This window comes from Protomyctophum bolini (genome assembly GCF_963924005.1).
Source record: "Protomyctophum bolini genome assembly, chromosome: 4".
NCBI classification, from domain to species: Eukaryota; Metazoa; Chordata; class Actinopteri; order Myctophiformes; family Myctophidae; genus Protomyctophum; species Protomyctophum bolini.
Window position 1 is genome coordinate 34,113,158 of NC_137865.1, and position 27,918 is coordinate 34,141,075.

The 27,918-nt window shown below is 41.5% G+C and overlaps 3 protein-coding genes across 4 annotated transcripts; 2 read left to right on the forward strand and 1 right to left on the reverse strand.

Annotated features, from left to right (window-relative positions):
• The first annotated feature begins 656 nt into the window (after nucleotides 1-656).
• ints14 (integrator complex subunit 14) lies at nucleotides 657-9,436 on the forward strand. 2 transcript variants are annotated; one of them, XM_080762566.1, is made up of 12 exons: nucleotides 657-720; nucleotides 1,735-2,015; nucleotides 2,590-2,697; nucleotides 2,801-2,956; nucleotides 4,812-4,930; nucleotides 5,627-5,769; nucleotides 6,373-6,465; nucleotides 6,642-6,798; nucleotides 6,954-7,087; nucleotides 7,517-7,635; nucleotides 8,356-8,421; nucleotides 8,675-9,436. In XM_080762566.1, the coding sequence occupies exons 2-12, from the start codon at nucleotides 1,794-1,796 to the stop codon at nucleotides 8,906-8,908; spliced, it is 1,551 nt and encodes a 516-aa protein (XP_080618692.1). In that variant the 5' UTR covers nucleotides 657-720; nucleotides 1,735-1,793; the 3' UTR covers nucleotides 8,909-9,436. The 2 variants fall into 2 exon arrangements, with proteins under 2 accessions (XP_080618692.1, XP_080618693.1); XM_080762567.1 differs by having other exon boundaries at nucleotides 6,654-6,798.
• Nucleotides 9,437-9,694: 258 nt separating this feature from the next.
• hacd3 (3-hydroxyacyl-CoA dehydratase 3) lies at nucleotides 9,695-14,617 on the reverse strand. Its single transcript, XM_080762568.1, has 11 exons — nucleotides 14,449-14,617; nucleotides 13,095-13,137; nucleotides 12,940-13,013; nucleotides 12,679-12,843; nucleotides 12,417-12,462; nucleotides 12,088-12,198; nucleotides 11,865-11,992; nucleotides 11,437-11,549; nucleotides 11,079-11,185; nucleotides 10,841-10,972; nucleotides 9,695-10,753 (listed from the first exon to the last, which is right to left on the reverse strand). The coding sequence occupies exons 1-11, from the start codon at nucleotides 14,524-14,526 to the stop codon at nucleotides 10,677-10,679; spliced, it is 1,074 nt and encodes a 357-aa protein (XP_080618694.1). The 5' UTR covers nucleotides 14,527-14,617; the 3' UTR covers nucleotides 9,695-10,676.
• A 433-nt stretch (nucleotides 14,618-15,050) lies between these two features.
• ppcdc (phosphopantothenoylcysteine decarboxylase) lies at nucleotides 15,051-26,164 on the forward strand. Its single transcript, XM_080761489.1, has 5 exons — nucleotides 15,051-15,310; nucleotides 15,891-15,986; nucleotides 16,108-16,236; nucleotides 16,365-16,533; nucleotides 25,247-26,164. Exons 1-5 carry the CDS (start codon nucleotides 15,167-15,169, stop codon nucleotides 25,324-25,326), a joined length of 618 nt encoding a protein of 205 aa, XP_080617615.1. The 5' UTR covers nucleotides 15,051-15,166; the 3' UTR covers nucleotides 25,327-26,164.
• The last annotated feature ends 1,754 nt before the right edge of the window (nucleotides 26,165-27,918 follow it).

Genomic DNA, 27,918 nt, shown 5'->3' on the forward strand with positions numbered 1-27,918 from the left:
CGTGCTAAAGCCTACATATAGTATCCTATATCAAATTAAATAATAGAAGCACTTACGGATGCAGGCTTCGTTTTGACGGCTCGATTTCTGAAATCAGGGACACAGAATATCCAAGAAAAGACTACCCACAGCTGGGTTCACTGCATGGCACAAACCGTGGAGAGTCCAAATTGTGCGCAGAGGGGTCAAGTAGGACGCGCCGCAGGACAAGTCTTCACAATGGATCAGCATAAAACCTAGCTAATAGGCTACCTGACGTCTTAATAGGATTAGGAGCATTGTCTCACTCTCACTTTATTATCATAAGCTTAGGCCATTCATTTAAAAATATTTAATTGAATAATAATAAAAATATTGTTACTCACGACGTTATTATGTTAAATATTGTCAGTCTTTGTTTAAAGTTTTATGAAGCCAAAGTTTGAAAATAATTTAATGGAAATATAAGGGTAACACTTATACAAAATAGTTGACTTGAAACGTTCTCATTTAAAAACTACAGTATCAGTAGAATATATTTAAATGTCTATAGCGAAACTGTGGCATATTATTATGTTATTAACTTAAACGCGATATCATCGACAACGCACTCTTTTTTCACGTGCATCCGTAACTAGGTAGGAACTATTAATGCATTGGTCGCAGCTCAGCTTCAGCCCGGACAGAATAGTCGTCGTACACAACACAAACCTTTTCATGGCGATTGAAACTTGACAGCAGGCACGTATGATTATTTTGCTTACTTTGTTTTGTTTACATTACATGTACATTCACGTGCCTTTTTACACTTTCATTCATTTTAAACACCAGTTTCAGTATTGGGATATGTTTGTTTTCTTTGATACAAGCCAATGCTAAATTAAGTAGTGGCTTGCTATTACAACGTTAGTTAGCTGCTAAACAAAGGCTGTCTTATATCATTCATTATTACATGAAAATACAACAGTTACATTACACTTATGTTCTGAGGAATGTGGAGTTTTTTTTGTTCTATTAGAAAAAACATGGATTGATTGAAAATTACATTAACAGTTTGTAGAATAAGCACAGTTCGAGGACAGCACAGTTCAATAGTTCAAATGGAATGAATCTAGATTTTCAATACCCTCCTCCATTGACTCCCCATTCATCCAATTTGCTTTAGCGATCTGCTTGTATGAGCTACTTTCTTGATTGATTGATTGATTGATTGAAATATTTATTAACAGTTTGCAGAATTACAGTACATTTCAAGCACAAACTCAATACAAAGACTGTCAAGATATTCTCTGCAGGTGAAGTTTGGAGGCACTCGTTGTCACTGTGGCCTTGCGCGTTTCGCAGAGGCAGCAGCGCGAGTGCTTCCAAACTCCAACACCTGCAGAGAATTTATTGACAGAAAGTAGCTCATAACATGTCTAGGCTGGATTTTTATGAAACAAAAGCTTGGCAGATTGAAAGAGGATAATTCAAGCTTGGCCTAGAGTTGCATGTTGGTACAAGCATAGCCCTGAAACATGACTGCCATGATGATTATCATGACATGTATTCTCGTATGAATACGAGAGTCACGAACCATGGCTAGTACAAGCAATGCAAGCAGATCGCAAAAGCAAATTGGATGAATGGGGAGTCCTTTTCAATTAATCAAAACATTAACGTTCAGTCATTTTGTAATTTCTGAGCAGCTAGATAACTTGTCTTTAACTGAACAACTGACAGTCACAGTAATCACCCACTGTGTTTTCCATACAGCTGGAATACGTTACACGTTGCCATAACTCTGCTTTAAGAAGTCATTGCAAGGAGGAGCCATGCCTACTGTGGTTCTGATGGATGTGTCTTTGTCCATGACACGGTCTGTGTCATTGGAAGGCAACGAAGAGTTTCAGAGGAAGAACTTGGCTGTTCATGGGCTCACCATGCTGTTTGAACACATGGCTGTAAATTATCGTTTGGAGTTCACATCACTGGTGGCTTTCTCTTCCCTCTATGAGCTGTTGGTGCCTTTCACCAGAGATTACAACACATTACAGGTAAAGCCACATTTGTTCTGCAGCGTTAGTTACTCTACGAAAATAATGTACAGCTCCATCTCAATTAATTAGAATATTGTGTAAAAGTTCATTTTCTTAATAATTCAAAAAGTGAAACTTTCATATATTCTCAATTCATTGTGCATAAAGTGAAGTATTTAAAACTTTTTTTGTTTTAATCTTGATGATTATGGTGTACAGCTCATTTCTCGTTTAAAAACTGGTCTCGTAAAATATTCTAATTTGTTGAGATAGGATTTTTTGATTTTCATGAGTTGTACGCCATAATCATCATCAAGATTAAAACCAAAAAAGCTTTTTAATACTTCACTTTATGCACAATGAATTCAGAATAATATGAAAGTTTCACTTTTTGAATTATATTATGGAAGAAAATGAACTTTTACACAATATTCTAATTTGTTGAGATTGAGCTGTATTTTCATTGGTCATCACTTTGTTGTGACATGCGTGTGTCGAGCATCACATCACATTGCATGTAACTTTGTTGGCAAAGCATAAGAATTATTAGCATACTCAGTTATTATCTGTCAATTGTATCAATCCTGTACAGGAGGCTCTAAGCAATCTGGAAGACTATGATAAAACCTGTCTTGAATCAGCTCTCAATGGAGTCAGCAACATAGTGCAGCAGGAGTGGGGCAGTTCCTGTCCCTGTCAGGTATTCTGTAAAGTTTGTCCACCTGGATCACTGGTTAATTTGTAATAGAGTAATGTAATGCAACGACAAGGCAATTGTCTTCTCATCTTTGCTTTTCCTGTAGCTGGTGCTGGTGACAGATGGGTCTCTTGGTATTGGAAAGGGTTCCTTGCGTCATTCCTTGCAGACACTGAAGCAACGTGCAGATGACAAGAAGTTCCCTCTCCCTTTCCCTTTTCCTGCCAAGTTGTTCATCATGTGTGTCGCCAATGCAGAGGAGGTATTGAGTCATCTTATTTTATTTTTTTACTCTATATTTTTTATCCTATGAATTCTGCAAATGTAACGGCCGGGATTTGAATCCAGGTGTCCCGTGTGGAAAGCCAACCTCATATCCACTAGGCTAAAGGGAGATATTAGATATTGGTCATCAGGCAGAAGCTCTGAGACACTGTGCTACACTAGCACTGAATTGTGTTTATGAAAGAATCCAGAGCTGGGGTAGAGTTGCATTTTGTGCTTCTTTATAGACAGGACAGTGAAGTCTTATACTTTTGGCCTAAATGTCTTACATTTCTGACTAATAACGTATTCAATCAAGGCGGGGAGAAGGAATGAAATGCAGCACATATGATTGACACACTTAAGTGGCCACCCCATCAAGGCAATATTTAAGGTCATCAATCCAAATGGCCTTACATTTGACTTGAATTGCAATAGAGCAATTTCAGAAAAGGACGTGATCGGCCCCGATTTCCGATCACGTGATCGGATCGGGACAACCCTAACCTTTAGTGTAATATTAGAACTGCTAAAGGTAGCTGCATTCTCCACTAGAACACCAAAAGAACGGCTGACAGGCAAATGGCAATTCATTCTGCCACAGAACACATCTGGAAGCCAGACCCTGCCCACCACGACTCGTGCTGTTTGCCGTCACTTAAGCCATGTACAGTACAGCCAGCATAATACCTGTTGTTGTGAAGTCAAGTTCTGTGGGGAATTGATGACGGAGTTATGGAGAAAATCTGTTCTGAGACTGCCCACCCAAAGCTTTGAATGTAGTTTTGGGCAAACCGAACAAACTTAGGCTGCTTAGTGTACTATATGCAGACATTTTTCCTTCCTTGCAATATTTGTTGTTCACATAAGAATATATTATAGAACATGTATTATATGGGACTAAGCAAACTATGGGTTTGCTCACTTTCACTTATAATGGTGATGCTGCCACCTAGAGGAGTATGTGAAAACTTAATAATTCAGAGATGGCTTGGTTTAATAATAATAATAATAAAACTTTATTTGTATAGCACCTTTCATGACATGAAATGCAGCTCAAAGTGCTTTACAGAACAATGGAGAATAAAAGAAAAGCAAGGCAACAACATTTAAAAAATAAGCAGTAATGCAATACAGTGAGGACATGAATAACAAAAAATAAAAAATAAAAGATCAATTAAAAGCAATGTTGTAGAAGTGGGCCTTGAGCTTAAAAACCTCTACAGAGGCTGCCTGATGAAGGTACAGTGGGAGCTTGTTCCATGCCGACGGCCCGTAGAAGCAAAAAGCTGCTTCCCCGTATTTTTTAGTTGCCATTTTATTTGGAGTGAGTGGAGCTGTGCTCCACTCACTTCCTTCATCCGTGAGTGTCCAGGTTGCTCCTTTACACCTGACAGGGGGGAGTTTCCCTGGTTGGACGTAGTGTGTGGAAAGAACACGTTATTCCAACCAGTTACTTTCCCCTCCATCAGGCGCCCTGGCTGGCCAGGGGGAGGCAGTTTAGTGACCAGGATTACTGCATGTTTTTTCTGAGGGTACCTACCCTAGGGGACACGGGAAGAACATGCAAACTCCACACAGAAAGGCCCTTTCGCCAACCCCACCTCGGGTATGGGCACTGAGGAGAGGACACGCCGCCAGCGCCCACAGTGTCTTGAGCGGGAATCGAACCCAGGACCTTCTAGCTGTGAGGCGACAGCACTACCGACCGTGCCACCGTGCCCCGCACTCGAACTCCTCTTGATGTTTTGATCTTGAATTGATCTTTGTTCATGTTTGCCTGAATCTGGTTGTATACATACTTGTTGTGCCTTGGTTCTTATGAAGTGAATCACTCTGTTTTGTAACTCCAGCTGCAGATGACTGACACAATGGACAACTTGGAGGAACTACTTCATCTCAGTGGAGGAGACGGACAGATCTTCACCATGGAGGGACAGCTGTGCTTGAAGAGTGTACAGGCCATGTTTGGGTATGTCTGTGTTTACAATGTATAGTTGTATACCTGTGGTTGTGTCCAAGGCGTTTTCTTCCTGAGCTATACACTGAGTGTGTATTCTGCACTGCTAATGGTGGAAGGCATAGGTTATCAGTGTTATCACATGAACAAAACAGGTTGAGGATGACTGTTACACACAATGGGCTCTAGTGTCTCGTAAATAAAAAGAATTCTACAATTTCATACATTCCAGTTATATAATGTACTAGGTTTTGACTTAAGTTTTATTTCTTCTACTTGCCCCAAGCAATAGTTGGTGTCAATAGTTGATGTCAGTGTATTAAATGTCAATATATGAATTAATAAATGTACCTGCATTTGTTCTTTATATAGTAAGTCAGTAAGCCATATTATCGAGTATTGAGACTTCCAGTCGCTTGATGTAACAAAAATTAGCAAAGCATTGTCATGGACAAACCACACTGTTTGGGTTTCATTTGTGACATTCCTGAACATCTTAAAGTTCTTTAGACTAGAACGGCCAGTAAAGAACATGCAATAATGTCAATAAATTATCTTGGAGTATGTCTGGGAAAGCACACCTCTACGACATAACAAACAAGCCTTCCAGCCGTGAACTCATGCACTCAGTGCATGTTGGATTGGGTGGGTATTATTATGAAATCTATTTTTATAACACACCACTCTTATCTGCTCCTTTTACTCCAGGAGACTGATTGACTATGCATACTCACCATTCCATGCTGTGCTCCACTGTGGAAACCTGTCTTCAGATGTACAGGTCTTCCCTCGACCAGAGCCTGTAGTGGTGGATGAGGAGGTGGACCCTATTCCCAGAACTGTTAATACAGGTAAACATATTTTTTCCCAATGCAGTTCATAGTATACAATACAATACAAATTTCAAATCCCTACAGCGGCCGCCGGCCGGGCGAGGTGGCCTACCGCAGTATCAAGGGCCAGACCACCAGGTTTATGAACATCTTCTCAGAGGCGTATCTACAATAAGGCGAGGACAGGCGTCCACCTGTCCAAATCAATTTTCTGCTTGGCCAAAATCCATACACTGAGGACAAAAACAAGACCTGAGAACTATTAGTAGACAGCGTGTATAGAGTGCGACCCTCAATCACCCATTCGCATTCAAATGCATGCCTTTGTATCCTACTGTCTGGCAGGTATATCTCTTTGAAAACCTTTAGTGCTACTGATTGTGCGCGGGGGGACGACAATTAACACATCTTGCCTGCCCAAAATGTAATTCCTGGAAACGCCACTGCATCTTCTTTCTCTTTTCCGGAAACAATCGAAACAATGGAGCTTGCACCAAACAATAATTTCACCTACAGTTTTATACCTGTAAACTTGTGATGTGACTAAATAAAGGTGATTCTGATTAGAGGCATGCCTTTTATTAAAAGTGTTTATTATATAATTTGATATATTTGTTGCAGATTTGGAGATCGTGGGCTTCATTGAGATCGGCGACATCTCCAGCCCTCCCGTCATATCCAGACATCTAGTGCTACCCATTGCTGTAAACAAAGGTTTGTGGTACAATTTTTTTTAAAGTCACGTTACCTTTATTAGAATAGGGCTCTCAATGCACACACAATATACCATGACACATTGTGAGGTTGTAGATCTGCTATACCAAATCTTCGCCTATTAGGACATGCCCAAAATAGAGACACTGGGATTTATGTGGTTAACAAAATGGCAGTTTTTATTACAGAGGTGGATGAAGTTGGCACAGGAGCCACAGATGAGCCAGAGGAGGAGGCCTCAGCCAGTCAGATTGCAGGGAAGAGCCCCAATTTCTGTGTCCTTCTACATGGCAGTCTGAAGGTGGAGGGCATGGTGGCGCTGGTACAACTGGGGTGAGCAGATTTTCAATATTTTTGCATGATACTGTCATACGATGAAGTATAAACTATAAAATAGGGGTTATGAAATAAAATAAAACATAAAATAGTTTCTTCCCAACAGTCACAATTTGAAATATTCATGTGAAATAATAATAATCTGTCTGCAGGCCAGACTGGTACGGTATGCTGTACTCCCAGGCAGACAGCAAGAAGAAGTCTAACCTGATGATGTCTCTGTTTGAGCCTGGTCCAGAGCCTTTACCATGGCTAGGCAAAGTCTGCCAGCTGGGACCTATATCAGGTAACCTCCTGTTCCCAGTTCCAAGGTTAATAGAAGTCAAGGTTCTCACCAGCACACACATTTCGAAAAAGCGGCTAGTAACCTCTCTGCATACTTTTAGCAAGCCCTTTGTGGGCAGACCAGTAAATGCCACCTGCCATTGGTGAATTTGACTGACAGCTGACGCTTGGCTACACCAGTGTTTTATGCCCCACTGTTTAAAAGAACACATTGCCAAAAGTGTTTTGCTTGCTGGAGTTATCATTATTACACAAAATAAACATATTATTGTTGGATTACCCGATGACACACTAGTCCAGTATAGTCCAGTTGAGAGTTCAAAAGCTTACATTATCAGTTATCATTGAGTTAAATATTCACATCTGCTTCCTGTGTGCCTGGCATAGTTTGGCTCGATTCCCATTTTACATGAGATGATTCTTGTTTCAGAGGCTGCTGAAAATCCCTATGGAGAAGATGATAGTAAAAGTCCATTCCCCGTACAGCCGTCGATTAAACGCAGCTACGCCCAGAATGTCACAGTTTGGATTAAGGCCAGTGGGCTTCAGGTATGTTACCTGCTGTAGCTCAAGAAATCAGTAGATGGATAATATGCAAATGCATAAGTCTATAATATCACATAAGTCTACTCCACTACCCCAATTGCCGGATGATGTCATTTTGTTGGTAAAAGATTACTTTTAATGGCCAGGATGTTTGTTGTTAAAATAAGTGTTATAGTTCTAGATTCAGTTACTAAATCACTGCTATAGTGTTAGTGTTTGTTCCGTACCAGGGTTCTCCCTGTCTCCAGTTCTTTAGTAAACGGAAAATACATTTTCAGGTCAGGATACCAATTGCATCCAATCAGGAGAGAGAACTGATGATACAGAGGATAAATATAAATAAGTGAAATTGGAAGTGATGATACAAATAAATGAACGGATAAATAAATGTTTTGTGTACTAGATGTTGAAGATACTACAATTGCAGCCAGTTTTTTGCCCAGAACTTCACCACACCAACTTGTGCTTTTGTTTATCCATTTTGACAGCCTCATCCTCACAGAAATCCAGTATAACTTGCTCGAAGTGACACACTCGAATGGTGGCACTTAAGTTGTCATACCAATCACCTGTTGTTGAGATGTTGTTTGACACCAATGTGTTAGAAGGACCAAGCCAACCACCCACCCATATTTGGGCCCTGCATTAATATATAGACGCATACTTTATTATGTTGTAATTAATATGTTTTCATTCACTGATATGAATACTATCGCTCCACAGACTGACGTGCAGAAGATCCTGAGGAATGCCAGGAAACTGCCAGAGAAGACTCAAACATTCTACAAGGTAAAACCCATGCTGGGGGGAAATCTCAAATCTTTAGATTTATTTTTTATTAAGCAATACATTGTAGATTCCTGTTCTGATCTAATTCCTCTCAAATATAATTTCGCCCATTGTTGTATATTTTGAATTTGAAAGGTATACCATTTATTATTATTTGTTATTTATGGGGATAACTACCAAAACGGACACAAAAAAATAAGCTTTTAACTAAGCTTGTTGTTCACTCGTGGTTGTTTTTCTGCAAACGCATCAGGAGCTGAACCGTCTGCGGAAGGCTGCCTTGGCCTTTGGTTTCTGGGAGCTGTTGAAGGGAGTGGGAGAGCTGCTGGAGCGGGAGTGCACACTGCTGCCAGACTCTGCACACCCAGATGCAGCCTTCCAGCTGTCCCACGCCGCCCAGCAGCTCAAACTTGCCAGCACTGGCGACTCCCAGTATGCCGCTTTCGACCATAACATCGCTCCGATGCATACAGACTTCTCAAGCTGAGTTGGGAACAATAGACTGAATTAGCACACTTTCATATTTTTTTTACAGTGTCAGACATTGAAATCCATGTGACAGATACAATCCAAAGTCCCCCCTCCCCATACCAGCTCATATTTACAACAAAGGGCTGTTAAGTGGTCAGCAGAGCAAATGGTGTATAAACTGCTAATTTAGTTCCAATGTCACGCAAGATAGCAAAACCTGGTCAAAAGAAGGCCCATGTTGTAATTGTTGGTGTACTGTGTGTATATAGATTTTGTAACACTGTTCCAAATAGTCTTTCATGACTGCTTGAGTTTTATTTGAGAACCTTTATTCTGTATCACACTGCCACATTTCAGAAATGCTGAGGATAAATGTACGGTATGTCCAAACTAATGAATAGAAATATCTAAAGTTTGTGGCATGAATCATTTGTCATAGCTGTTAAATGCAGATGAATACAAATACATTTAAAAGTGAAACAATATTATGCTACTGGAATGCCCATGCGTCGAACCACAGGGCATATTGAATACTTTTAAGACACTTCCTTTGGTATTGCCTTTATTTCCACAATTATTGTATAGTTCTTACCCTGAGATTTGTGTGGCATTTCACAAAGCAGGAGCAATAGAATAAATTCATTTCAGACTAGTCATTGCTTACTTGATGAAGCTTTGTGTAATGACCCAACAGTATTCATTCCTGGTGCCTGGGATAATCCATTCAGAATTTTGTAAAACGGTACAACAGTAAATGTACAGTAAAATACTTCAAAACAAGAACAAATTCTAAATTGACAAGTAGTTTACCCCCAAAAATACTTTCTTAATCAATTATTACACACCTCACAAAGCGTAGAATTCATGGAGATCTTGTTTTTCTCACATTCCTTAGCCAATAATTTGATGACCGGTGGAGTCTATCTGCTAAGAGTCTCCTGCTGAGCAGCGACCTGTGACAAAAACAAAAAGGTCTCCATGGCATGTAATTGATAGAAAATAAGTGATTGGGGAGAACTCCTTTAAGGGCATAACATTTGAAACCTAGGAGAAATTACCAAAGGCAATTGCTTTTGAAAGGCGCTGGTCAGTGAACGGTTTTGGCCAAGCGAAGTGCCTTCAAAGGTTGAGATTAGTTCAACTTTCTAACAAATGTGCATATGACGTTCAATCAACCCGCCAAAACAGGTCTTCAAATTTTCCCTTGCTTACAGTTTTTACATTTTTATTTGTTCAGTCAAAGCTCCTGGATGAGGTTATGAATTGTGATATGGCCTGAACCGCCATGAAGGATGTTGAGTTCTATTTTACTACTCTTTTTCTGATATAGGAAAAGGTATTTGACAAAATACAAGGATAAAATACAGACAAATGTAGAACCAATGGTCTCTAAATTGTGTGATGAATGTTATGGAAACACTGCACCACCCAATCCCTCTCCTTTTTTTCTTCAGTAGACAACACTCTAGGCAGCACTTTTTCTTCATAAAAGGCATACAGTGTGAACACTCAGTTTTCTGATCTACAGCATATCGATGTATAAAGAAAGTCATTCTACTTGAAATACAAACATCTGTTATGGGGGACGGCTTCCGCCGTTGTAATAAATGTAAACTCTTGCACCCGTGGCATGCTTGCTGGTGGTCCGAATTTTGGTTAGACAGGCTGAGGAAAGAAAATAAGTTGAGATGAACAGGATGGGGATCATTTCATTTTAACCACGGTCCCAGCAGTACGCAGGCAGCAAAGGTGGTTTGGAGGTGTAGTTCCGTCAGTGTTGAATATCAGTTTGCTTTCCTCTTCTTGGTGCGGTACCGCTTCTCCCTCTGCTTGTAGAGATGCCGGAAGTTGGTATACAGTCCTGTGCATAAGATAAGATTAGTGTTAACAACAGAATTTACCATCTGAACAATTTGACCAGAGAGTGTATGTATACACAGAGACTCACCCAGAAACATGAGAATGAGATAGACGTGCAGGACATAGGAGAAGCCAATAGACTTTCCAATGGCTTTGGGCAGAACAATGCTGAAGAGTTTTGTCTCATCAAAGATGGGAATGGACTGGATCACAGCGACAGCTGACGGGAATAGGAGGCGTTTTTGTTTTTTTGTGTGTGTTTTTATTTTATTAACACTGACATGCAGATGATTGTGTTCTACTGAAAGAAATGAGAGCAATCTAACCTTCTGCTAAAACACCCAGTGGGTATAGTGGTATCCAGATGGTGTACCTCAGCCAAGTGAGAGTTTTCCACTCTGTGTCAAAACAGGCCAGCATGTAAAATGGATACCTATAAATGGATAGTAGAAGTAAGTACTACGGCAACAAAGCATTTAAAGACTAGATATGAAATGTGGTAGAAAGACTTTGTGCAGACTTAAATGATCAATTATTTGAAAATCCTGCCTCCACGCAGGAAACAATTTACACAAACATGAAAATATATCACTACTGAAATTGTTAAAAGAAATATCAGTAGGTAGGTAGGTACCAGTGTGCGTGACATTCACTATGAGCATCAGCATGTAGAAGACCACTCACCGAAAAATCTCAATGGCACTCCAAAGATAGAAAACGAAAAATACAACTGGCTTGTTGTGCATTTCATCCAAGCTGCCAAAAATTATGAAGAGGATAAAGTTTCTCCCAACCACCTGGAGATGACAGTAGAACACATGCCATAATAATAACACACGCACACACAGTAATGCATCGGAAGGATAGGGTCAAAGACAATGGGAATTGGTGTTGCATAGCTGACAAGTATAGAAGGTGGGCAATACTGGTATGACATTATTGAAAGTGTGGAAAATTAAAATACAGTAAAGTATAGATATTTGGGAGCCTGAATTGGTGTGCGGATTTTTCATTTCTTATATGACTTTATTTTTGATCCAGCACCCAGTACAGATGTGCGTGTCCTTTTTGACTGTTTGTTCAGCCTCCTCTACTAAATTAAAATACAGTACCTGTATAAAAACTGGTACAACTCCAGTCCTCACTACACCGAAAGCAGCGTTGAGTACCTCGACTGATGCCAGTATCTGGCAGAAGAACATGACACCCGATATGGTGTGAAATGTGTCATAGAGAGAGTCTAAAAAAGGGAAAAGCATTACATTAAGTTAGTAAGAGAATCTCAAAGGTTTCACTCGACTCACACAGTGAAAGAACAAAATAAATAATCCTCACCTTGACCAAAAATAAAAAGCCGTACAGTCATGTTAACAAAGATCCAGGAGAAGCCAAGGAACTGCACAAGGTTATATATGAACAAAAATCCAGTTTTCACACTGCTAGATGCTGAAAGGAGATGGATTAAAACAATGGAAATGTTGAAACAGCAGATGCAGTGTGGTCAAGTGTAAACAAAGCAAAAAAGATCAGGTTAAAAAGTGTAGACATGGCCTGGGCCATGGCTCAGTGGTCCAGGCACCTTGGCTGGTAATCCAGTCTGGCAGTGTGCCGCTATAATAATATTGCCGCGTCAATAATACAGATCAAAAAACACTTATACGTACATTCCTTTGGGGCTTTGGAGGCCTTCAGTCTGTTTTTCCTCTCTTCCTGTCAGAAGAAAAACAAAACAATGTCTGGTACCTCTTGTGTTTGACCTTAACCCAACATAAATGTCAGCTTCCTAAAGTATCGTCACCATGGACATGAAATCTTTTTTCTTTTCAGAAGCATAGTTGTTTCAAACATTGGGGGGGGGGGGGGGCAACGACAACAGTGAGCAGTGACATGATTGACATCATACTGAACGTGAAATGCACCTCTCACCTTCTCACGTACTTCCATCTCAGCGTCTGACTCGTCCAGCCAGCGGTCAAAGTCTGGGGTCAGAAAGACTGGTTTACGCTCCTGCATGGTCAGCCTGTCCCACCACCCGCACTGCTCCTTCTTCAATGTGATGTTCACCTGACGCTCAGTTGATTTATGCGTCACCTGACCATACATACAAATTAATTAATGAGCCACTATCAATGAGTCAGGAATAATTGACTGCAAAATATATAAACCTGCTGCAAAGCAGACACACACCTCTGGTTTCACTGGCATAAAAAATGTTAGGCTGAATTCATACTCATTTTCTCCTTTAGCGCCATGTCCTTGGGCTGAAAACACAACATGAAAATTGTATTTGAATTAATTTAATATTATTTCTCAAATGTAACGGTACAGTTGAGATAACTCACCTCTGAATTTAAGCACATTTTCATGTACTTGGACATCGATATTCTATAAGAGATTAGAGATAGGCAGTTGGTTAATCTTACTTCAGCAAAATGTGTCTAGACTCTGAGTATAGGCAAACTTTATAACTGGTTGGCCATACTATTTTGCTACCAGAATGCAATATATTAATGCAATGAATCACTTAAAGCAGCACTATGTAACCTTTTTAATGAATACATAAAAAATGTGTCCAATCTGTATGGTAGAGTATGTCTCCCTGCTCTTTATTGAGACATTTAAAAAGGGGCTGTTTTTCCTTTATTTTTTGATGATGGGTTCTCAGATTAGCTCAATGGTATAAAGATAATTTCAGCACCGGGTAGGAAACCGGGTGGCGGGTTCAAATCTGCAGGTAGAAGAGGAAAGTTATATAGTGCAGCTTTAAGCAAAGTTAAAATAAGCAATGAATGATTGTATCTTCCAAACAACATTAGTTAATTTACTAGTTACTACTACTTTTTTACTACTGCACCACACACCACAACTTCCACACACTTCAGGGGGGACAAACCCCCTGGCACCTGCGTGATATGATATCACACTACAATTTTAATAATAACGACAGACTTAGTGTATTATTGAAATAATAACGTCAAAGAGACCTCTGTGTTGACTATATACACAAACATTTGCATGAAATGCATGATACTCATCGGCATGCAGCACTGATGTGACAGGGTCATATTGTATTCAAAGTAACTTCCAAATAAGATGGCAAGCCTAAGCCAGGCAGCCAGCTGTCTAAACAAGCCATATTCGTACAGGGTCAGCCAGTTTGGTATTCAGCCAGGGATAGACATTATTACTACATAAATATCACACAATGCATGTGACTGAAATTATACGTCACATGTATCTCTTAATTACTACAGTTCGTGAGCACAACTGCAGTGCTGTGATAGTCAGTCATTTTAGATCTGTGCTTCTTTGGCTATTAAAACATAGCAGATATACAGCTTTATAATTGTAAATCTTCTATTTAAAAAAATCTTTAAAGAGTGAGGAGAGAACTACTGGCCATTTGTAGAATCGGCCTCATGTTTTAATATTAATATGTTATTACACACCGGCCTCAGACAAATTAGGCAATGTGCACGCATTCCACGCAAGTGCACATTGAACACGGTTCAAGGTTCAAGCATTACACTTGTAAACAAGTGTAATGCTTAATTGGGTCGTCCACTCACAGTTAACAGTCTTTGTATTGAGTTTGTGCTTGAAATGTAGGCTACTGTAATTCTGCAAATACATATTTCAATCAATCAATCAATCAATGAAAGTTTAACAGCAAAGCAACCGCCTTCTCCAGCTCACCTGTGCGTCTATGAGCTCCACACGCAGGTACACCAATTCGTGCCGTTGGGCCCAATGGACGTGAGGCGTGAGGGCCATTGGGAGGCCTTAAACGGGGCTATAATGCCAAATTCAAGCACAGACTCGTACAGACAGGGGAGCCATCGAATTGTATGCCAACAAAGTCAAGTCACAACACGGATGCTAGAGGCTAGAGCGGATTAACTAGAATATTCTTCTGCCAATGAGCACGGGCACATATACGCGTCAACATGCGGCAAGAAAGCGCCTCGTCCAGGCGTATTTTCCGGGTTTTAAACTCCTGGTGGATGGAAATTACCCTAGCGCGCGGCTGCAACTTGACGCATCGGCAAAGCGTTTCCGTTTTTTGCCGACGCGTCAAGTTGCAGCCGCGTGCTCGCGTCATTTTCACCCACCAGCTGTTTAAAAACACGGAAAAGACGCCTGCTCTAGGCGTTGCTTGACGCTTAAGTGTGCTTACACCCTAATTTACACGTAATGCGTGCGTCCTCGTCCTCGACAAGCGTCAGTGTAGCAGCGTGCTCGTTCACGGTCACGACGACCCCACACACATACGCGCACACACTGTGGCACTGTGCAGTGTTTACGGAAGCAATGAACAGGGAGGTGGTGCGTTGCACAGTGCGCTGCTGAACCCACGCAGACACCCGGCGTCTTCTTTTCTTTTTGCAGCCATTCTTGATGCTCTGTTAATAATATGCAGACCGACTGTAATGTTACTCAAGCGACATTTGATTTGTTGAATTCCTGTGGTAAATACCGAGTCCTTGTCGGCGTGACGGGTAGTGTCGCAGCGCTGAAGCTGCCTCTGTTGGTCTCCCAGCTTCTGGAAGTACCCGGGGTGAGCTGCTGCTGCCTGCTGCTTCATCTGGACACGTTTATACTGTGTGTCTGTGTCAGTGGCAGACAGTCCACCTACGTCTGTATCAGTGGTTCTACCGTTTAATTTAAACTTTAAGGACCCCTATAACTGAGTAATGAGTAATATAACTGATAGACACTGACCCTTCTAAGCACTGACCCCACTTTGAGAACCAGTGCTCTACAAAACTCATGTTTACGCACGAAGAGATTTAACGTGTCCCATTATCTCCTAATGAACATGCATACTCTCTAACCACTAGATGACGATGTTGATTTTTTTTCAGTACGTCTTTAGCCTATGTATGCTGGTTTACAGTACAGTACGCGATACAGACAGTACATACTACTGCGGAAAATAAAGATCAAGGCAATTTAGCCAATAGAGCACTGTCTTTGGGAGAAATGGCTTCCACATTCTCAAGTGAATTACTGATCAGTGATCATATAGCATGAGAACAATGAGAGCAACAATGGCATATTCGGGGGGGGGGGGGGGAGGAATGAGGGGTGACGTTACCTTTTGCACCTATTGTCTTTGTTTTGCCTATGCCCTCTAGGTGGATGTACGAGTGGTCACCACAGAGCATGCCAGCCACTTCTATGACCCTGCTGAGATTACTGTGAAAGTCTACAGTGACAAGGATGAGTGGGAGGTAGCCTAATAAATGAATGACACCTTTCTCAAATGCCTTTATTGCTCTACGTTCCTAGCTGCACTGTTACATACAGTATGTTTCATAATTCATAATATGCCCTAACACTGCACTGTTCTAGCTGTGGACACGTCGCACTGACCCGGTTCTGCACATCGAGCTGAGGCGCTGGGCAGATGTATTTGTCATCGCCCCACTAGATGCTAACACCCTGGGCAAGATCGCCAGTGGCATCTGCGACAATCTATTGGTGAGAGCAGGCTGGACAAATCTTAATGGCCCGTCGCCCAAATGATTATTACTACACAGTAGAAATGCTTCTCAAATGCATAGCCTGAAACGATACTTAAAGGCTGATCATTGTTTTGTTATTGACAGACATGTGTGGTAAGAGCCTGGGACACCAGGCGACCCCTGCTGTTCTGCCCTGCTATGAACACAGCCATGTGGCAGCACCCCATAACGGCACGACAGGTTGCCAGCCTCAAAGAATTTGGATATGTCGAGATCCCCTGCATTGCCAAGAAACTAGTGTGTGGCGACGAAGGTATGTTGTTAACACATTGCAAGGCAAGGTAATTTTATTTATATACTGTAGCACCTTTCATACATAAAGGCAATTCAAAATGCTCGACAGAATAAAGAAACAAATACAAAGTGCAACAATGCACTTTACAAATGAATAGAGAATATAGTAGATACAATTAAAATAAGATAAAGGAGCATATAAATTAGAACACCTTTGATAAAATAAAAAATAAAAAGTGACAGCACAGCTCATTTAAAGCCCAGGCAAGACCTAGCTGTTATTAGACATAATTGGGAGTAACCTATCTTAAATACCATATTTGTGCCGAATATAAGACGACTGATTATAAGACAACACCCATTTTTCAAGACTAATTTGTGGAAAAAGAACATTGAATGTCAAATAGTCTAGTCCCCGATTATAATACGACCCGATTTTTAGGATATTTTATTTCCATTGGGAAAAAAACAATCAGCGCAATCGTGTATATATGTTTTTAAATTGGAATTAAAAAAATTGCTTGCCATGGACATCCTTGGACGAAATCCAACACTTGACTGCAATGGACGTCTGTCAATGTGTTAATTCAAGAACAGGCAGCAGTGTATCAAATCAGTGTCTTCAAATGTCAAAGCCATGTACCGTGTATGACTGTTTCTCAAAACCGTATGTACAGTGTTGGAAGTGTTGATTTTACTCTGGGAGTGTAATAAAGTAGTTGTTTCTGTGTACGTAATCAACAGCAATGACACAGGCACAGTTCATTATGCAGTGTTTCAGGCATTCTAACAATGCCAGTAAAGCAACAATAGAGCATTCTTTGGCACATCTTATTTAGATCAGTCATCAGTCTTATATCTTATATTTGAGAGAGCAGGTGATTCATCAGTTTGGAGCCTCTACAGCGGTGCCCGTTGGACACTGGCCTACTTGGAACGATGCAAGTTGGAAATTAATGCCCCACCCAGATATTATGTCTGTGTCCCTTTTATGCCCATATATGGAGTTCTGGACAATCGTGCGTCGGACTGACTCGACACCGTGGTGGTGTGGAACGCGTGTGTCGAATTTGAAGTTGGTGGCTGCGAACAGTTCTCGAGTTACATGAATTAGAACAGTACACACACAGGCAGACAGACAGAGACTTGGTGCATTTATAGATACCGGTAGATATGTTATACCTTTCAATCCGGGAAAGCATCTGTGTCATTTTAGATTTTGTTGTACTTGTACAAACTTTGGCTATTTGAGAATAGCCGGGTTACTATATTCACTTTGTTTTATTCCATTTTGCAGAGTAAACAGACAAGCAGTTCAGTCAAAACAGTTCCATTTTTCCATCTCTGTTTGTTGCTTCTGAATAGCTGGTTTACAACCACAATATTGGATAAAGTATCTTTTCCACATACTGTTCCCCAGCTCTGTCATGGTGACTGAGAATGTCATGTGAGACTGTCCCCCCCTCAACCCACCCCCCTCTCGCTCTCTCTGTGTCCACATGTCTTCTCATCAAGTCAAGTTGTAAACATTGAGAACCGTTTTGACATGAAGGGATATCAAGGCGGAGATCAGACCACCCGAATATTTTCTAACAGCGAATAATAGCACCATCGACCCATAGCTAAATTAGAGCGACAAAAAAGTCAAAGATAGTAGAGAGATGGAATATAGTGTACTGCAGTGACAGTCTACACACCAGCGTCAAACTTAAGATCTACAGACTGGCGTTATTTATACACGTCAAACTCGTAGGCTGGAAAATGGTGCCCAAAGTGGCCGGAGTGACCCTGAATCTTACCTGATGCATTGCTGTGCCTATCCCTAATTGTCCGTGACAGTTTTGTAGTATTGATTTGCCTAGGCAAATACCTGTAGGGTTTCAAGTCAGGGTTTCTGACTGTTCCTATCTTTTGGGAGTTTATGTCCTTCCTACACTAATTAAAAGTGTCCGTACCCTGACACTGCATCCTCCAGTCCAAGTGTGTCCATCTCCTTTTTTTATATATATATTTCTTTTTGCTTTTCTGGCTTTATTGATGGGTTGAAAGTAGTCTGACAGGAAATGGGGGGGAAGACACGCGGTAAAGGCCGTCAGGCTGGCTCAGTAGCCTAGGTGCCCAGATGGTTGACCTAACTGTCCGTGTCCATCACCTTTGAGTGTAATCTATATTGAACCCTGTGGTTTAGATGGAGACTCATGAGGGACCACTCAGATGGTCAATCTAAACATTTTGTGATTATTAGCAGTGGCGTGCACAGATAGACACTAGGGGGTGCTAGAGCAAAACTTAATTGCCCAATGTTGGCCTTGTTGTTGAGTTGTGCCTCCTTCTGTACATGTGGAGTCACCAGCCACTTCTTTTCACCTGACTGAGTGAGAAGTTTCTCCTTGGGAATGTGGAGGTGCAAACTGGCCCCCCTCGAATACCTTTATCCCGTCTCGTCTCATTAGATTAAAAAGTGTAATAGTAGCCTTACTAGCCTATTACTAAACGGGTAACATAGAACCACAAATTAACACAGGCTGGCCACTTATGTAAATTATTTGCTACGCCGCTTCCCTGATAATGATTAGATGTGGTTCACATTCCAACCAGCACATCCCCTCAGGATCAATCTTCAAAAGGTCAGGCTTTTCCACAGTCACATTCTTAACCCATGAAGACCTGATAGCCGATTCTACACATTCCTTCTAAATCAGTAGTTCTCAAACTTTTACATGCCATGGATCCCCAATTAAAGAAAGAAGAAGAAATTCTAAGTTATAAAACTTTCTGTAATTTTACATCATGTTACATAGAACACATACAAATCTTCTCTTGAGTTCATATCTATCATATCCATAATTGGTTAGTGAACTAACTAGGAACCAGTAAGACGTCTGAGGGCGAGAAGCGGTCGTGTGCAAGCATCCGCCTCGTTGACGGCAGACTGCTGGGCGAGCACTGGTGCTTTGGCACGGGGAGGTCAGACCAACATGGAATGAATTCTGTACTGGCCATGGAGCATGTCTTGAGTGTACAGGGTTTGTGGAGGTCAGATCAACATATGGAATGTCAGAACAGGTCAGCTCCATACAGTATATGGAGATCTAAGGATGGTAGCAGGGACATTCTCTTGATTGTATAGGGTTTGATGAGGGCCCAGGTAGCACCGGGCCTTAATTTTCGGGCCTTAATAACTTTGGGGCAGGCCCGCCGCCCGTCTAGAGTTTGAATGGACAGGTGGGCCTGTTGAGAACTCTAGTTTTTGCTGGCTGCCAGGCATGGCTGCACTAATAACTTTGGGGCAGGCCCGTCTAGAGTTTGAAACTTTGAATGGACAGGTATAAGTCAAAATGGAGACATTGAAGAGGAAAGATGGATGGGGAAGGATCAACATATGGAATGTCAGAACAGGTTCTGAGAACTTCTGACATATATTCATATATGGAGATCTAACGGTTTGAGGTCAGAGCCTAAGTAGAGTTGCTGGTCAATATTGATGACATCAGTCCATATATGGGCTTAACTGCGACAGATCACATTTACTATGACATCAAGGATATCTATCTCTGATGATGTCACATGATGTCACAATGACCTGGTGACCTGGGCACCATATGTGGGCTGATGTCACGTCACGTGATGTCACAATGACCTGGGCACTATATAGACCTATGGGGGCTTGCCTGGCGTGACCAACCAACCGACCAACCAACCAACACACATACACACACACTGACAGGAAATGATAGATTCTATAGTTAACTGTCTGTGACTTGCAGTCGCAATTATATGCAAGGTAGTGAAGGTACAGTAAAGCGTAATATGGAAGCCACAAAAACAATGTTTACATTTGTACCTGAGGAAAGAAAGATATTCAATATAGGTTCTTCTGTAATCTTGTGTGATGTTACATAGAAGCTGCAAAGTATCAAAGGGTGCACTTACAAATCTCTGCGTTTATATCTATCATATCCATAATTATCAGTTCCATTGTTAGCTGAGTATTGCAAGCAAAGTTTGCCTTGACCAAATGTTAGCTATCTACATAGTGGCCTAGTTTAATAATTAATATATCTCACTATGCTGGGACAGAGATGCTGAGCTATTACTATATATGGACATATGAATGGATGCTTTGGACACGCTCTATGTTAGGTATGTGTGTGTGTGTGTGTGTGTGTGTGTGTGTGTGCACTCGTGTGCGTGTGTGCGTGCGCAGTACACTTGTAAGCTGTCACAGTCTTGCTAGCCTCGGTACCCAGGCTTTCATTTACAGTTTTGCTAATGTATTGAGTGTTATGCCAAGTTCGAATTGCGGACAGGACAAGTTTAAGTAGTGAACAGGCCTATATTCGGATGAAAAGTCATTGACTGACCCTCAGACATATATATATATATATATATATATATACTGTATATATCCTCCTGTCAATGATAGACAAAAAGACCCTGATATGTTGCCAGAGTCTCAGAAATACCTTATTGTCCATAACTGATAAAGGAACGAGTATAAATAAGTATAAACTTGCTCGTCAGCTTAAAGGGATAGTTCAGATTTTTGGACTTTAAAGCTGTAGGAAATACTTGCCATTAATACTTGCCATTAATTGCAACTGTAGGTCGCATTTACTATGAAAACCTGCATCTCCTGTCCATCCGTTAGTTAGTTAGTCACCCACGCCTCCATATATGGTCAGTTTGGTCACACCTCGTGACAATAACAATAAAAGCGTGCGTCGTTCTCTCGTAGCCTGCAGCTTTTATTGGGAAAAATCGGTTTGAGGGAAAGGAAGTTCCAGATTGATGCTTCCGGCCTGATGACTACAAAACCATGACTACACCATGACGATATTATCCACTCCCGACCAGATCATAGACCCGAAAAGGAATGCTGCCCAGGCTAGGAGAAGACTGGATCATCACCTAGATCTGCATATATAGAGCTGGCCAGCAACTCTACATCTGACCTCAAACCCTTAGATCTCCATAATGGAGCTGACCTGTTCTCACATTCCATATGTTGATCCTTCCCCACCCGACATTCCATATTTTGATCTGAACTCATCAAACCCTGTACACTCAACACAGAATTCATTCCATATGTTGATCTGACCCCCCATGCCAAAGCGCCAGCGCGAGGTCGCTTCTCGCCCTTAGGCCGTCTTACTGGTATTCAGGGCGGCTCAGGAGGTAGAGCAGGTCGAATCATGTTCGATCCGGTTCGAATCCCGGCTTCTCCTGTCCACATGTCGAAGTGTCCTTGGGCAAGACATCGAACCCTACATTGCCTCCATTGAGTCTGTCGGTGCTAGCTTGCTACCATTGGTGTGTGAATGTGGGGAGTGAGGACGCTGGCGTCGACTGTTCGCCGCTTCACCTCCCAATGTATGAATGAATAAACCATTGTAAAGTGCTTTGAGCACTTGGAAAAGCGATATAAAAATAATAATTAGCTTGGAAGGAGGAGTCTCAAACAGCATAAGGACAGAAATGGATACTGGTCAACCTGGTTTTACCCCTGTCCACAGTGAGTGCTGTGAAGTAAAAACCATAAAGCCAACTCCACATTGCACAGATTCGTTCACGATTTTACACCGGGACGGATTTCTGCCGTCGCTTGCCTGTCAGCAGGATGTCGACAGCTAGTCTTGACGTTATCGACGAGGATCGTGAGAAACCTGACATGCTGCCCGCACAGAATACAAAACTCTGATGCTGGCATTCAAAGCAACCAAAGGTATGGCTCCCCCATATCTTGCAAGTATGATCGAACCCTACAAACCCTCCCGCTCACTCAGATCAGCCAACGCAGGGAAGCTGGAAGTACCCTCACTAAAAACACCGGGACAACGCTCCACACGTCCCAAACTCTTCTCCCTTCTGGCTCCAAAACTGTGGAATGCACTTCCCATTGCAGTCAGAACTGCAGCATCACTCCCAATCTTCCGCCGTAGTTTGAAAACCCACCTTTTCAGACTCCATCATGGCCCATAGCACTTACCCCACCCCCTTAGATAGCAATTCTGTAGCCTTAGATAGCATTTGATACAGACTTATAGCATGTTATGTAAACAGCATAAGTGCATTGTATGTAGTCATAGCACGTCATAGTACATAATGTATATCATAGTAGTATAGATGTATAGCTTATATGTATAGTTTCATTATAGATATTCCACTGTTACTTTCTTAGCTTACGCATGTTTCATGATAAATGTTTTTATGTGATGTATTCCCCATGCTTTTTGTTCTTGCTTAATGTAAGTCGCTCTGGATTAAGAGCGTCTGCTAAATGCCTAAATTGTAATGTTTGGTCGATAGAGAAGAGGCTTTGCTCATATCTCGATCTGGATGGCATAAATATTATTAATTGCATGGTGTAGATGGTAGGCTATATAAATAAATATCGAGGTAGCGTGGCCGTGGCATGACTAAGATGACAGTGACACAACAGTGTTGTTGTTGTTCTTTTGTTACAAAAGACAGTGCAATTGTTTTTGGCTGGGCACCGCACAGCAGACTACTGCCACCTCCTGGTATGTAAAGTTATTGCACGGGATTTGCTCATCAGCGGTTGGTTGATAGTGCTCAGTCTGCTACAGTCTCTTTGCAGTCTTTTGACAGTTTTAACTAGTTTTGACTAGTCTGGAGTCTCTGGACAAGTTTGCAAGGTCTGGAGTCACCTTAAGAGGTGAGGTGGAAAAGTGTGTGTGTGTGTGTGTGTGTGTGTGTGTGTGTGTGTGTGTGTGTGTGTGTGTGTGTGTGTGTGTGTGTGTGTGTGTGTGTGTGTGTGTGTGTGTGTGTGTGTGTGTGTGTGTGTGTGTGTGTGTGTGTGTGTGTGTGTGTGTGTGTGTGTGTGTGTGTGTGTGTGTGTGTGTGTGTGTGTGTGTGTGTGTGTGTGTGTGTGTGTGTGTGCGTGCGCGCGCGCGGCATGTGCAACCTGTTACATGAGAAGTGTCTTAATTCACATTTTGTGAATAAAGACACTGACTAGAGTCTAGAGCAGGGGTCCTCAACTAGAAATGCTGAAGGTCCACAAATATTTTTTGAATAAGACCATGGTCCAGTCTCATGCGCACGCAAATAAAATTGCAGGTCGCGGGCCACGTGGGCCCCACTAGGTGGGGCTGCCCCCCTCGCCCCCCACCCCTAGAAACAACTATGCGTGTTTAGTACAGTCAAACCAAGCTTATACAAACCGGGTCCCATCCCAACCAACCAATACTGGGGTGGCAGAGTTGACAAATATTCAATATTCACCTCCAAAAATCCAATTTTGTTCATTCAACTGAATGTGTGAATGTGTCACTGCTAGTGAGCCAGTCAGTGCAACATTGTCATCGTGACATTGCTCGGCATTGAGCGAATACAACGGATAATTCAACTTGCGTTGCGGTGACTTTTTTTCTTCTCTTTATTCTTTTTTTAATGTTTTTTTGTGGCTTTCGCTTTTATTTTATATTTTTTATGGAGGGACAGACAGTAGGCTGACAGGAAATGGGGAGAGAGATGGGGGAGTGACATGCAGTAAAGGCCATCAGGATCAGGAGTCGAACCCGCGGCACACTGCCAGACTGGATTACCAGCCACTGTGCCTGGACCGCTGATCCACGGCCCAGGCCTCTTCTCTTTATTCTAGCATTTCTCCAGGGTCTGCAGAGAGGTCCGCCTGTTGAGGTCTAGAGTGAGGGGTGTTGCAGCCATAGACTGTAAAGAAATATGGACAAAGCGTTCTCCGGGTCTGATATGGACGTCTTTCTAGATCCGTTTGGGCCCAGACAACGAGGCGGGACTTCCCCCCTTCTTCTTTGTTGGTTTTTATTTTGACTCGAACGGGGGGTGGCTCCCGATCATAGACTGTAACGGTAGCCACGCCCCTCAGAACATACGTGACTTTATGGTCATTTTTTAAATAAATGGGACCATAATTTTCCAAAAAGAATATTATGACATGAGACTTTAAACTAGTGACTGGAAGCAGAAAGTATTCATGACCATGTTTATTAAGGTAATATAGCCTAGGTGAAGTTGGGCCCAAATACATGGAACTCTATGGAGCTATGGGTTTTTTTGACAGCGCCACAACAGGCCATTATATGAACTTTCAGGAAGTCCCGATTTCCTCAGTGGCTTCACAAAATATCTGTCTGACTGCCCCCCTGGTTGCAGCGCATAGTTGCAATGCATTTTGTTTGGCGCATCGTTTCTTTAAACCAGTGAGAATCACAGAATGGAAGAGAGAAATATTTGTACGAACATTTTTGTCAAATGATAAAATGTATAAACATATTGGGGGGAGAAGGAAATACACACACACACACACACACACACACACACACCCCGGTGTGTTACTACACATAATTGTGAATTAATCAATTTGCTACAATCCAGATAGGTTTGAGTATTATCAGGAGCTGGGTCACGCAGGTAAAATAATCCCAGACTTCCAGAGGTATTCCAAGGCCAGTATGTTATTGTTGATATAATTCTCCCCATCTGGTCCTTAGTCTGCCCTGTGGCCTGTTTTCAACTGGACTTACGCCGAAAACCTTCTTGGGGAGGCGCCCAGGAGGCATCCTTAGATCTAGATTTTCATTTTTTGCCAGGTGCTTGAAAAGCAGGGGCATTGACCATTAGCATTGTAACGGGAGGGAATGTGTTATCCCGGAATGGGTATGGACTAGTGATTCATAATTCTCTTCCAGAAGCAGGTATCTTGTCAGTAATAGTTTGCTCTGTTGCAGGTAAAGGGGCCATGGCAGAGGTGTTGACCATCATTAATGCAGTTAAACAACATCTTAAGATACCTGAAGAGAACATGTGAGCATCTGTCGGAGAAAGACCTCCGGCTGGGCCAGACGTTCCTGGGTCCTCTCCAACACTATTTCTTCAACACTTACTATTGAATTTTAAGTCTTTCAATTACTATTTAAAGACTTAAAAGAAAATAAAAACACGAACAAGTCCAAGTATATCCAATGGTTTATTGTCTCCACCAGGCCGAAGGCATGGGGAGAGAGGTTTTGCACCCAGTCCGTGTGTGTGTCCGTCCATCCGTCTTTGTATGGCACTGTTGGCCCGGTCGATGCCAAACTGCACACACACTCCCTGGCTCTACCCCAAATATTCCAGAACGACCTAGAGGCACATTTTTGTGCACATTTTTTACATTTTTTCGTTACACAATTTGTCCAAACATCGCAAACATGTCTGACCCATAGACTGTAATAAATATGGACAAAGCGTTGCGCGGGACATTAGAAATGAGACTTTAAACTAGTGACTGGAAGCAAAAAGTATTCATGACCATGTTTATTAAGGTAATACAGTCTAGGTGAAGTTGGGCCCAAATACATGGACTTCTATGGGGCTATGGGTTTTTTTGAGCCCAATGAGAGCGCCACAACAGGCCATTATATGAACTTTCATTTCCTTAGTGGCTTCACAAAATATCCGTCTGACTGCCCCCCTGGTCTGACCTGACCTGGTGGAGACCTGTGTTCAGAGGAGCACTTTTTCTAGTTGCAGATGAACCTGAGCACATCAAAGCCATAAATGTTATATCTTCTGATGACACCTCCTCTTCATCTCAATAGTACACTACTGTATCCCAATCATCTGATATTTTGCTGAGTTCAATAAAATTATATTTATGTATTCCATACTGTATATACTGTAACATCAAATGAGCAATATGGCTAAAAGATTACCATCTGAACGGGAAGGTTATAGTACTCACTCTATGTGTAGGGCAGGCTACTTTCCTTTTATAAGGATGCTATGGTTTAACGTACTATGTTAATGTTACTGTAATTGACAAGTCATTAGAGGAGCTGGCCAGCTAGTGTGTAATCCTAAGGGGTTCATTGTGAAGCGGAAAGTCTCCCTATTCCAAAGGGACTTTGACAGATTGGTTTCAGTGAAGCCACACAACATTGTAATAAAGCTGTCAAACCAAGCATCTCTATGTCAACTAAGGCATGGAACATTTTACATACACACACACACACGCACACACACTTATGTGCGTATACAAATATACTATATTAATGATATATTCATTGTCATATAAATTCAAATTGGTAGAACGAATAAATGTAATGTTCATTGTTTATGTAGATCTAGTAAATAAGGAACAAAAGGCATTTGTGCAAATAATTTTAGGTGATTTATACCACCCCTTTAACAGATGCCAGCCTCAGCTTTTTTCCCATGACTTTAAGTGTCTAGGGTCAAACATGATGAAACCCACGTTTCCAGTGCCAGAGATGTTTATCTCTGTGAAACTGAGCAACCACCATATAATGAAGACAACTAACGAGCCTGGAATGTGTCTTTTAGCGGAAGACGTGGCATGATTTGTTCCATGTGGTGTGACAATTGCAGAACTTCTCTTTTGGTAAACTAAGACAAGTACTTCCTTTATTTTGTAGACATGACATCTCGTGAACACAATTTGTTATTGCACATCGTCCACTGAATGAGAAGTCATGAAATATACTCTGCGTTAATCCATTTAGGACTGGACCAAATTTTTGTCACTTTCAATAGCGTTTAACCACTTTAACCATGTGTTAAATAATGTATATGTGTGTGTATGTATATGTGTGTGTGTGTGTGTGTGTGTGTGTGTGTGTGTGTGTGTGTGTATATATATATATATATATTCTTTTTTTATGACAGGACAAAGTACTATGCCTTTAAAAATAATGTGTAATTTGTACTTTTTAAGTATTTAAAGTATATTCTTAGGTATTTTTAAACCATTTATGCCTGTACTTTAAATGAAGTACAACTACAAATTTCACAAAGCAAGTTTCACTTGTAGTTTGCCCAGGAGAAGTATCTCAACTTGGGTTTAGTACTACGGTTGAGTAAGAGTATTTGTAACACTGTGTGTGAAGTCTGTCTGTTGCTTCTAATGATTTTTTTTTTTTTATCTGTCATGGTTTATCGTTTGTCTACCTTCATGGTAATTGGCTTATTGACTTGCAAATAGCAAGCAGCACTAGGTTACAACGCATATGTGCTGTGTTGTGTTTGGCTCTGCAAAAGCATCCTGCCCTCCCTGAGCTGTAACTTGTCCTGCTGCCATTGGTTGAATTTACACGAAGCATGGTGTAAACATTACATCAGGCAGCCGGGAGTGACTGACATCACGGCCTTGAGAGGACTGTGGAGGAGTGTTCAGTCTGTTCCAGGGATAAAGTGCAGTGTCTTCACAACTTTGATCAGGTGTCCAGGTTCACAGGCAATGTGAAATTATCCAAAGTTCAGCAGCCAAAACAAAATATATCTCTGTGGTGGTGCTTGTTATCTCCTTGCTGAAACATGATTACTTTAGTCGCGCAAATAAATTTTGCTACGCGGTGTTAAAGCACTACTTTGTACTCCCAGCTCACTCATGTGCAATATC